The sequence below is a fragment of the Phocoena phocoena genome, chromosome 20, assembly GCF_963924675.1.
Source record: "Phocoena phocoena chromosome 20, mPhoPho1.1, whole genome shotgun sequence".
NCBI lineage: Eukaryota > Metazoa > Chordata > Mammalia > Artiodactyla > Phocoenidae > Phocoena > Phocoena phocoena.
Window position 1 is genome coordinate 4,917,293 of NC_089238.1, and position 12,906 is coordinate 4,930,198.

General features: G+C 39.4%; 1 protein-coding gene across 1 annotated transcript; it reads right to left on the reverse strand.

Annotated features, from left to right (window-relative positions):
* LOC136140393 (zinc finger protein 480-like) lies at positions 1–12,697 on the reverse strand. The gene is given in 5 exon segments (XM_065898482.1): positions 1–884; positions 945–1,394; positions 6,446–6,454; positions 7,361–7,487; positions 12,632–12,697. Coding segments are annotated over 5 exon segments (1,485 nt in total). The 5' UTR covers positions 12,647–12,697.
* Between the last annotated feature and the right edge of the window lie 209 nt (positions 12,698–12,906).

Genomic DNA, 12,906 nt, shown 5'->3' on the forward strand with positions numbered 1-12,906 from the left:
CTAAGTAAAGGTTTTTCAACAGTTTTTATCTTTGTAAGGTTTCGCTTTTGTATGAACACTCTGATGCTTTGCAAGGTATGCTTTTCGACTAAAGCACCTGCCACACTCGTTACACTTGTAAGGTTTCTCTCCAGTATGAATTCTCTGATGAATTACGAGATTTGAATTCCGATTGAAGACCTTGCCACACTCACTACATTTGTAAGGTTTCTCTCCAGTATGAACTCTCTGGTGAATTGCAAGGTATGAATTATAACTAAAGACTCTGCCACATATATCACATTTACATAATTTCTGCCCTGTATGGATTATCTGATGTCTCCTGAGGTTTGAGCTGTGATTAAAGATTTTGCCACAGTCTTTACATTGGTAAGGTTTCTCCCCAGTATGAATTCTCCGATGAACTGCAAGGTATGAATTTTGACCGAAGACTTTGCCACATACATCACATTTATATGGCTTATCTCCTGAATGGATGATTTGATGTTGTATGAGGTGTGAGCCAAAATAAAAGGTTCTGCCACACTCATTACATTTGTAGTGTTTCTCTCCAGTATGAATTATCTGATGACTGACAAGGGTTGATCTAATACTAAATACCTTACCACACTCATCACATTTGTAAGGTTTCTCTCCAGTATGAATTCTCTGATGACTTGCAAGGTTTCCTTTTTGACTAAAAGCCTTGCCGCACTCATTACACTTGTAAGGTTTCTCTCCAGTATGAATTCTGCGATGTTTTGCAAGGTATGAATTCTGACTAAAGACCTTGCCACATTCGTTACATTTGTATGGTTTCTCTCCAGTATGAATTCTCTGATGAACTGCAAGGTATGAACTTTGACTAAACACTTTTTCACATACATCACATTTATATAAGTTCTCTTTTGTATGGATTATCTGATGTCCAGTGAGGTGCAAGCCATGATTAAGGGTTTTACCACACTCGTTATATTTGTAAGATTTCTCTTCAGTATGAATCGTTCGATGAATTGCAAGGTCTGAATTTCGACTAAAGACTTTGCAACATACATCACAATTAAGTATTTTCTCTTTTGTATGGATCAACTGATGCTGAGTGAGATTTAAGCCCTGATGAAAGGTTTTGCCACACTGATTACACTTGTAAGGGCTTTCCATGCATGCACTCTGGTCTTGTGTCAGTATTGATGGATGTATAAAATCATTCTCATATGAATTAGAAATGGTGGTTTGGACAGTAGGAGAAGTTCCTTGAAGTGGTGAAAATGAGGCACTAATGCTGATACTCTTGTCAGCTTGATTAAATTCATCAATTTTCTCTTCACTTTTGAAAATATGCAGTTCATCCTGAAAGCTTAACGCCAGCCTGTTTTCAATAGGCTTGATTCCTGCAACACTTCTACCATGTCGATCTCTCTTATCAGCCAGCTTTTTGTTATGGTTTATAGGCATTCCTTTATAATTTCTTTCCTCATCTCTTGGCTGAGACTCAAAGTCATGTACATTTTCCTGGATTTCCCTGAGGTAAAAATGCTTGATTTTTTCATGTCTTCCCAATATCAGTGTTTGGAATACTTCTGCTCTATCAGTGTTTGCATTTAGTTGTAATTTCTTGATCACATGTACGTGAGAGATATCTACAAGATATAAAGAACCATAAGTATCCTATTCATCCCAATTCATAAGTAAATAGTTCATGTTAAACACATATTACACCAAAATTAGTACTTACACAAAACAGAGTTACGAAAATTCCCAACCATGATATTAAAACCTTTACAAACACAAAAGGAATGATTCTTTACTAAAGATAAAGTGATCGAGATAATTCCACTTAAATTTTCGGTACCCAATTTTCAAATAACCTATGATAAAAACACTCAGATTGAGAAAACTTCTGTTAGCTGTCAAAGAAAGTGTATTTTTCAGCCATGACACCAAAGCATATACCAATTAGCAGTAAACATACTGGTGCCTCGTAACTGAGGAGAAAAGAATATTATACTATACATATATTGTGCATACTTGTTAAATAGAAATGAATGCTAAAAAAACAGACAGTAAATAATTGTAACAGTAAATAATGCAAAACTAACTTATTCAATGAATAATCTCAAGGAGTGGCGGTTTCCAATTGGGAAACAAATATAGCATACAGAAAATGGTGAATATGATAAAACAGTATTTTAAAAAACAAAATGTTCTTCTAAAAATGTGCTGTAAATCTATGTACCCAGGAAGAAGCATAAAACATTCTGAAAGACCACCTTCTGTATATCACAATTAAATATCAATAAATGAAATATTCTCCAGTTATATTAACAGCCATTAAATAGAACAACTCCCTATCCGTTCAGTGCCCTAAAATATCCAGTTCATTGGCTCCAAAATATATGTAATGAAGAGAGAGCAATTTTTGAATTTATTTAACTAGGTTCATACAACAAATTGCAAAAGAAAGGCATACAATATATAAGGCAAAAAAAGGGACATCATAATAAACATGCCAGAATATTAATATATCTTTTTTATACAAAAGCCACTTTTGATTCATTAATATAAAAACAATGCACTATTTCTGGGAATTCCCTGGCAGTCCAGTGGTTAGAATTCAGCACTTTCACTGCCATGGGCCCGGTTCCATTCCTGGTTGAGAAAGTAAGGTCCCGCAAGCAGCGTGGTATGGCCAAAAACACAAACAAACAAACAAACAAAAAAACCCAAAAAATCCCCACTATTTCAAGCCATCTAACATTACTAGTTTCTTTCAAAAGGCTTGAGGAAAGTTATCAGAAGTTTTTAAGTAAGGAAAGTGGAATCAGGTTTCTGTGCATGACCCCAAATGATGCAGAAAGCAGTGAGAACCATGATGTGGACCTTGACCAACAGACTGAGACAACATAATCTTAAGCATGACCACCCGCCCAACAGCAGCAGAGGACAGATTACAAAATATGACAAAAAACATCAGGAGTTGACAAAGAAAACTTCAAGGGAGATGCAAGAAGTGAGCTGGATAACTACGAAGGGTATTCAGCCACCCCTCCTGGAAATGGTTTCTGAGTCATCACAACTACACAGAAAATGATTTAGGTTGTGTCATGAGACAGTTGTTCGATATATAAAGAGGCATTATTTTTACAGTGTGAGCGATGTGGAAGGTGGAGGGATGGGTGAAGGAGTGCTGTAGAAATTGGGAAGTTCAGGAGAATAACTTAAATGTGCTAGGAAATAACAATCTTTCCATCCACATCAAGGTACCATGTAAGGAAAGGTCAGGACTGAGAAAGGGCCTGAGTGGAGCACAGAGTTTTTTAACTATGGGAGTTATACTATGAGTATGGGAAGAACTGAAAGAGATTTAAACACTGTAGAAGTAAACTAACTTTAAATCTATTACACTATTTGCTATGCAAGGTATCGAATTCCAACAGCTGTATTTCCATGCACATATTCAATAAAAACATACACAATATTCAAGGAGATGGTGCAATAATGTTCTTAGCAGAAAGCAGAAGGAAAAACCAGGAGAAGACCAGCAGAGGGAGACGGATCAGTCTATTCTGTACACACACGTGCAGAACAAAGTAATCAGATCAACACTACTGTAAAGTAGGGAGATCCTGATTTCAGAATGAAGATCTCCTGGCTGGGTGAGCAGGGTTTGTATGGGGAAACAAAGATAGCAGAAAGCGTTTGAGAAAGCCTGAGCAATTTCAGGATAGGATCACAATTAAGTTAAGTAAGCAAAGAAAGAGAAAAGTGTTCCTAACTAAAATATAGATCACATAACATAATTTGGTATATAAAATGTTTACGTTAACACTCCTTGTTATTAAACATGGCAGTGTTCTTTTAGCTGGCCTCTCTAAATACTGAAACTCGTATCATTAAATTTCTTACAGACACAAACTCTGCAAAGAAAAACAAAACCATGAGGAGTGATGTCAACAGAACAGTAAACCACAGGCACTCATTACAGCCGTGAGGAAGCCAAGTTAAAAACAACAGACAAAAAAAGGATTTGGGAAAACTCTACAAACCAGTAAAAAAAAACAGCGGGAGCACCCAGGCAACTGCCTATCCTGAAAACACTAAACCAAAAAATGTAGGAAAGTTCATGACAATTCCCTGGCCTGTGACTCCCCGCCTCCTTCTTACATTGCATTGAGATTGAACTGGAAGGAGCCTCCCAATTACCAGAGGTGTCCTCATGGGGAAATGCTAAAAACATGATAAAAACACTCAGTAAACCAGAAATAGAAAAAAATGACCTCAACATAGTAAAGGACATGTATTAAAAGCCCACAGCTAACATCATACTCAATGGGGAATGACTTAAAGCCTTTCCTCTAAGATCAAGAAAAAGACAAGGATACTTGCACTCAGTATTTCTAAAAAAAAATTACTGGAATTCCTAGCAAGTACACATAGGTAGCGGAAAAAGACATAAAAACAATTCCAATAGCAAAAAGAAGCAAAACTATCTCTTTTGACAAATGAAATGATCTAATTAAAAAACCCTGGGGAATTCCCCGGTGGTCCGGTGGTTAGGACTCCATGCTTCCTCTGCTGGGGGCCTGGGTTTGATCCCTTGTGTGGGAACTAATATCCCACAAGCCATGCAGCACGGCAAAAAAATTAAAAAAATTAAAAAATAAAAAAACCCCGTGAAGATACTTAAACAAAAATTTGATAGAAATAATGAACTCAGAAAGATGACAATATATAAAATTGACAAACAAAAATCAATACTGTTTCTATACAGTGACAATAAAAAATCAAGAAGGAAATTCAGAAAACAATTTCATTTACAATACCATCAGAAAAATAAAGTACTTGGCAAAACTTTACAGAAGGGAAAGATATATGCACTATAAACTAAAAACACAGCTGAAAAATATTTGAAAAGACACAAATTAATGCAAAGATATCCCAAGTTCATGGATTAGAAGTAAATATTGTCAGTATGTAAATACTACCCTAAGTGATCAACAGATTCAACACAATCTCTAATAAAATCCCAATAGTGTGTCTCGAAGAAACAGATCCATCCTAAGATTCAAATGCAATCTCAAAAGACACTCAATAGCAAAACCAAGGTTGAAAAAAATGAAGTTGGAGGTTTCACCATCATTTCAAAATTCTTAGAAACCTAAACTAACCAAAGCAGTATGGTCCTAGCATAAAGACAGAGAGAGACCAGTGGCATACGACAGAGACATGAGAGATAAACTCTGGTGTATGTGGTCAAGTGATGTTCCGCAGGAGTATCAGGACCACTCAGTGGGGGAAGGGCAGTCTACTAAACAAAACGAAGTATGGTTCAGATTGAAGGTATCACTGCACTTCATAAATTCTCTCATTTAGATGTTTCAAAATTAGCTGTTGATGTAGAAAGAACAATAGCACACAGGTGACCCCAAAACAACAGTTTACACAACAGCCTCACAAAGATGAGGATGTGAACTTGGGCAATGTTACCCTGAGGAGAAATTCCTATTCACCGTTTACTGAGGGTGAAAGGGGATGGGCATAGTACATGTGAACACCACTATCACAGTGCCCTTGAGACAGGCTTTTGTGACACTGCTCAAAACCAGAAAAAAACCTGGAAAGATTTATCAGCCAGGCTCTGGTGATACTTTCTATCTCATATCATAGAATATGCAGACCACTTCACTATAGCTTTAAGTGGTGATTTTCTATATAGCAGGAAAATATTACAATATATGAGGGATAGTATTCTCATTCAAAATTATCTGTCACCCAGTAAACCCACCCTATAGAGAGTCCACCAGAAGTTGTTGATTAACGAAGGGTGGATTATCACACCAAAGGTTCTGGATAAAATTTCAGAGCCTAGTTCTCTGTATTTCATAAACAAGTTTCAGAGGCAAAATCACACAAACTTAGGAGAGTATGAAATCAGGAAGAGGATACATTCCCAGACTAGGTAGAGCAGTACAGGAGTGAAAAAAATATGAGCTATGTGTGTCAGATATCATAGAACCTTCAGATGGAACAATGTGCTCTAGCCACAGATACCAAACTAAGAGGCTGAAAGATACATATATGCTCCTCAGTAGGACTGGGGAGCAAAGAGATGATCTCCCTGTCCACTGTCCTTAGTTTTCCTAAGTAATAATTACAGAAGATAGAATGCACCTCCCTGTTACACACAAGCCTGAAGAATGTGGCCAAAGCAGAACAGAAGAAATGTAGGAGGGACCTAAACAGGGAGACAGGGCTTGAGACAGCTACATGCAGGTTCTGAGATGCCACATGGAATCAAAGAGCAGCCAGTGTCTCCCATCTTCTGATGAGGTCTCCTAAAAACATCAAATGGGGATGGAACCGGGAAAGGTTCAGGGATTGCAGTCTGCAGGCATCAGCTCTTATCTATGTGGACTGAGAACTGAGCATCCAATGGAATGAAGTCGAGAAGGAGAGATGAGGGGGCAAGAGGCCCCTTTGAAAAAGTCCACCTCATGCTCTGCTAATTCAAGCAACAAGAGCTCACAGAAACCAGATGGCAGAGTGTCGCAGATCATGATAAAGACCTTGCCTTTGTCTCTGGTGGAGCTGCAGCACCACTGGAGGGTGAAAGAATACATTTTACATGTGGAAGCACAAGAGGGATAAGTTATGGAGAAGAAAAATTTCCTCTGAGAGCTCAAATAATAAGTAAATTTTTGTATTCCCATAGAACTCTCTGATGAGGGGAAAGACTCCAAACACTATTAATAATGAGGCTTCCCATCGGCGCTTCTGAGATCTGACCTGTGTTCACACTTTGATACATCCCCAAAGGTATTCAGATCAGTCTTCCCAGCCCAGGGCTCATTCTCTTGTTACAAAGTGGGTAAAATATTCAGATAAGAAACAGGAATTCCTCCACATAAGAGGAAGGAAACATGATTTGCTGTGGCTTTTCCAGAATCCTGGTCTCTTGCTCAGCTGAGAACTGAGGTGACTACAGATGGAAACAGAAAAGTATTTCAAAAAACTGACCTGCTCTTTACCTCCTGAATACACAGGGAACAGTATAATGTGCAGAAACGTAGCTTTTTTCCTAAAACTCCTAAATCACAAGCACAGGGGTAGGAAACAGGAAAATGGGTATATTAAAAGTTTCCCATTGAGCTTTATATACATGTAAGCTCTGGAACAACTCCTGATGTATCATGAACTGCGCAGGCCATCAGAGGAAAAGGTAGACTTAAACTCCTGAGGCTGCATCCTGAAGCTTTCCATGTCTGAATCAACAAGGATTTCAGATCAGTCAAGCAGAACAGGGGCTCCCAGGAGGCACACAATGGAAAATGCAAAGATACATAAGGGCAGATCCCAATTTCTGGAGGGAAGTTATCCTCACCCAGGGAGACCAGGTTCCTGTAGGTCTCCAACATCACGTCCCTGTACAAGGCCCTCTGAGCAGGGTCCAGGCATTCCCATTCCTCCTGAGAGAATTCTATGGCCACATCCTTGAAGGTCAACTGTGCCTGAAATGAAAACACATTTCACCAAGGGGCCATGAGGAGAATTCTTATTTTCACACAAAATGAGAAGAGGTGAAAAGATCAAGTTGAAGTATGTATTCTGACAGATCCATATAAAGATATCTGGGGAAATTATGGGTCTCTAATTTTAATTTCTTATGCTTTTTCATAGAGATTATGATAACCTGTAATCAATGTGTATTTTTCATTTTTGTGGACAATACATGAAATACATATAAATAAAATTCAACAATGAGTTCTCTATCCAGAAGTGTTAGATTATGTCTTACACACTGAGTGCTATTCAAAATCTAGATGAACTACACTATGAGTGGTGCCTTTAGAGATGACTAAGTCCACAGTGCTTTAAAAAAGAAAATCAAAATCTTAAATTACAATGACGATAAGAACAGCAATGACTAAAGGTGCCTGAATACTTCACAGATGCTAAGCATTACTCTAAATGCTTTATAGATATGAACTTTTTTATCAACATTGTAGCTCAGCAGAGAAACATCTGTTCCCATCGTGCAGAGGAGAAAACTGTCAGAGACATTCGGAGAAACTCAACTTAGTTCAAGCTAAGAAATGATACAGCAAGCACCTGAATTAAGGTGGATGCAGTCTTGAACTGAAGATAAAGAAGCAAAAACTGAAGTAACAGAAGAGCTTTGGAAGCACACGGCCAGAGGATTCTCCCAGAAAACTTGAAAGAAGTTGAACAACATGAAAGGCAATAAAAGGTCATTATAGATGTAGGCACGTGTGCGTGCGCGCGCGCACACACACACACACACACACACACACACACACACGTTAGTAATCTTACTAGTATCTGAACCATTAACAGGATAGTGTAGGAAAAATTCAAGGCCATGTAATATATTTATGATATAATTTCAACTGCAATAAAATACAGTACATAGTTATAAAATTCTGATGCCTTTTATCAAAACCATGGACTTGTACATCCATGAACTCATGGACACACAGGTAAATGCACAAATAACTGAAACGAGAGAAGTTGTCTCTGGATATATTACTGCATGATTTTTTTTATCATCATTTTTATTTATGTGAATTTCAGCATCTTTGGAACAATGAAAAAGTATCAACTGTATTAAATGGTACTAACATGAAAAAAAATAGGATCCTTTAACTGCAATCTCTATTGTATACCCATATATAAATACAATTTAAACCACAATATTGACATAGGTAGGTATTAACAAATGCAAAGCAGAGTTTATTTCTGTATTCCACACATAAAACACTGACTCAAAATCAGAAAAGTTATTACTATTATACATTAATTTAAGAGACTAAGAAAAAAATTATCACAATAGTAAAGTTAAAAACTACTCGGAGAGGGCTTCCCTGGTGGCGCAGTGGTTGGGAGTCTGCCTGCCGATGCGGGGGACACGGGTTCGTGCCCCGGTCCGGGAGGATCCCGCATGCTGCGGAGCGGCTGGGCCCATGGGCCATGGCTGCTGGGCCTGCGCGTCCGGAGCCTGTGCTCCGCGATGGGAGAGGCCACAACAGTGAGAGGCCCGCATACCGGAAAAAAAAAAAAAAAAAAAAAACTACTCGGAGAATTAAATATCATGACTAAAAAGAATATGGAAAAAAGTATATTGTGGGCTTCCCTGGTGGCGCAGTGGTTGAGAATCCGCCTGCCAATGCAGGGGACACGGGTTCGTGCCCCAGTCCGGGAAGATCCCACATGCCGCAGAGCGGCTGGGCCCGTGAGCCGTGGCCACTAAGCCTGCGCGTCCGGAGCCTGTGCTCCGCAACGGGAGAGGCCACAACAGTGAGAGGCCCACATACTGCAAAAAAAAAAAAAAAAAAAGTATATTGTAATTAAGGAAGAATATTTCACCAAACAGCATGATTAGAAGGAAACTTGACACATTCCCTCTGAAGTTACAGTGGAGTGAAGGGGGCTGGCCAGGGCACCTGCCTTTCACCAATGTACAGTGTGCCTGAGCAAGAGCCATTAGAGGCAGTAAGAGGAGGAAAACAGAGGGCAAGAGACACAAAGAGAGTGTGTCAGAGAGTTGGAACTGTGAACATTCACAAATCTAAGGACATAGAAATCTAAGAACAGAGAAAGGATGTGAAAAGATAGTCCATCCTAAAGAGAACAGGGGTGACTATATTACATCAGAAAAAATAAAGACAAAAACTGACACAAGAGACAAAGGATATTATATAATGATAAAACAGTCCATTCACCAGGAAGATATAACAATTATAAATATATATACATCTAACATTAGAGCTTGCCCAAATATGAAGGAAACAACAGAAATAGACAACAGCAAAATGTCAGTATGAGACTTCAATACTCTAGTTTTATCTACACATGGAAACAACTTAAAAGGAAACAGAGAACTTGAACTACACTAAATAACAATTGTACCTAAAAGACATGTACAGAACACTCCACCCAACACCAAAAAACATCCTTCTCAAGCAAACATGAAACATTCTCCATAACAGACCACAAAACACATCTTAGGCCACAAAACAAATCTTAACAAATTTAAGGAGACTGAGATCTAAAAAGTATCTTCTCTAACCACAATGAAATGAAACTTGAAATAACAAACAGAGGGAAAACAGGAAAACCCCCAAGATGTACAAGTTAAACAGCTGATTCTTAAAGAAGCAATGGGCCAGGCTTCCCTTGTGGCTCAGTGGTTAAGAATCCGCCTGCCAATACAGGGGACACAGGTTCGAGCCCTGGTCCGCAAAGATCCCACATGCTGTGGAGCAAATAAGCCTGTGCACCACAACTACAGAGCCCCAGCGCCACAACTACTGAAGCCCACGTGCCTAGAGCCCGTGCTCCACAACAAGAGAAGTCACCGCAATGAGAAGCCCGCGCACCACAACAAAGAGTAGCCCCTGCTCACCACAACTAGAGAAAGCCCACACGCAGCAATGAAGACCCAACACAGCCAAAAGTAAAATAAATAAATTTATTTTTTAAAAAAAGAAGCAACGGGTTAAAGAAGAAATCACACGGAAATTGTAAAAATATCTGAATGAAAATAAAAACACAACATACCAAAATTTATAACAGGCAGTCAAAACCATAGTAAAAGGGAAGTCTACAATGCTAAATGCTTACAACAAAAAAGGGGAAAGATGCAAACCCTGTACTGCTGTTCAAGAATGTATGGAGAGCCATTAGACAAGAAAAAGAAATCAAAGTTATACAAATTGAAAAAGAAGTAAAATTACCTTTTTCTCTATGTGACAAGGTTTTACATGTGCAAACCAAAAAGGCTCCATGAGAAAACTACCACTTCAAAACACAACTTCAAGGACTTCCCGGTTGGTCCATTGGTAAAGAATCCACCTTCTAAGGCAAGGGACTTGGGTTCAATCCCTGGTCAGGGAACTAAGATCCCATATACCACAGAGCAACTAAGCCCACATGCCTCAACGAGAGAGCCCGCGTGCCACAAACTACAGAGCCCACGCACTCTGGAACCCGTGTGCCACAACTAGAGAGAGAGAAAAAAAAACCCCGCACGCCACAACTAGAGAGAGAAGCCCATGCGCCTCAACGAAAGACACTGCACGCCACAACAAAAGATGCCGCACGCCTCAATGAAGATCCCGAGTGCCACAACACCTGATGCAGCCAAAAAAAAAAAAAAAAAGAAAAAACAACTTTGGAAAAATTGCAGCAGGGAATTTCCCAGCAGTCCAGTGGTTAAGACTCTGTGCTTTCACTGCCATGGCCCTGGGTTCAAAACCTGGCGGGGGAACTAAGATCCCACAAACCGCAAGGCATGGCCAGAAAGGAAAAAATTATCAGCACACAAAAATCAGTTGCCGTGGTATATACAATATACACAATGAACAAATTCAAAAGAAAGCTAGAAAACAATACTGTTTACTATAGCATCAAGAGACAGACTAGGAAAAAATTACCCAAGGAGGTGAAAGACTTGAACACTGAAAACTACTAAATGTTGCTAAAAGAAATCCAAGGATATACAAATAAATAAAAAGACACCCTGTACTCATGAATTGGAAGAATTAATATTCTTAAAATGACTTTATTACTGAAAGTGTTCTACAGATTCAATGGAATCCCTGTCAAAATTTCAAAGGCAATTTTTGCAGTTTAAAAAAAAATCATACTAAAATTCATAGGGAATCTCAAAGGACCCCCAACAGCCAAAATACTCTTGAAAAAGAAGATGGACATCATTTTCAGATTTCAAAACATATTACAAAGTAATCAGGATGACGTGGTACTGGTATAAGCACAGATACAAAACCCAGTGGATACCAGAAATAATCCAATGAATATATATAAAATGTACAGCCAAGGGTGCAAAGACTACACAAAGGGGAAAGGACAGCCTCAATAACAAATGATGCTGAGCAACTACATACATACCAGCAAAAGAATGAAGATGGAACCTTACTTGCATCAAAGGTAAAAACTTCTGTATCACAGGATACAATCCACAGAGTGAAAAGACAACCTCTGAGGAATGCAGGTGATGAAAGTGATTTAAAGAATTTCCCACTGTCAGAGATTTAGGTTGATTTCATAGTTCAAACTCAAGAAGGGACTAAAACATTCCCTGGTGATCCAATGGTTAGCGCTTGGTGCAGTCACTGCAGTGAGCCCGGGTTCAATCCCTGGTCGGGGAACTAAGTTCCCACAAGCCTTGGTGGGGCATGGCAAAAAAAAAAAAAAAAAAAAAGTTACAAAGACAGAACAAATTACCTCTTACTGGCCTGTTTTCCAGATTTTACCAGATACTGTGCACATTAACGTCCAGCTTCTTTATCCTGCTTGACAGAGAGCAGACAGTGCATCCTGATGGGGCCCTAAGCGATCCCTGCTGTCCAGTAGCACTGACACCACGTCTCCAATCCATGGGTGTGAAGCCCTGCCCAGGACTACACCCAGCGGAGCCTCTTCACAAGTTCCAGGTCACTGGGTTATGGGGAAATGGGATCTAAGTGGAGATGACAGGCCCTGAGGGAAGGACCCGAGTCAGTGTGAATGTACAGGTGTCAGGCAGGACACTTCAGAGTCAGAGATTAGCGAGTCCAAAGAAGGGCATTTCAGGAAGGACAGACAGAAGAAACAACTGAGAATATGACTTTACCTGAGAAAGAGCCATTCCAGACTCCTTTTCTTTCCTCTCCCTCCTCTTCTGGGCTTCTTTCTCAGACAAGAGTCTTTAGAGGTCGATCCTGAAAGTGGAAAACAAGCTGTTTAATGCTTAGAATCAACACATCCCCTTCCTGAGTCACCACCACACGCACAGGGAAGCCCTCAGCATGTGGAACAGACGGTCCTCTGTTGCCCACTGTCCCAGGAGGGACTCAGGACAGTAACTCCCACACAGAGACCAACAGGTGAATTTTCCCACCCTTTCCT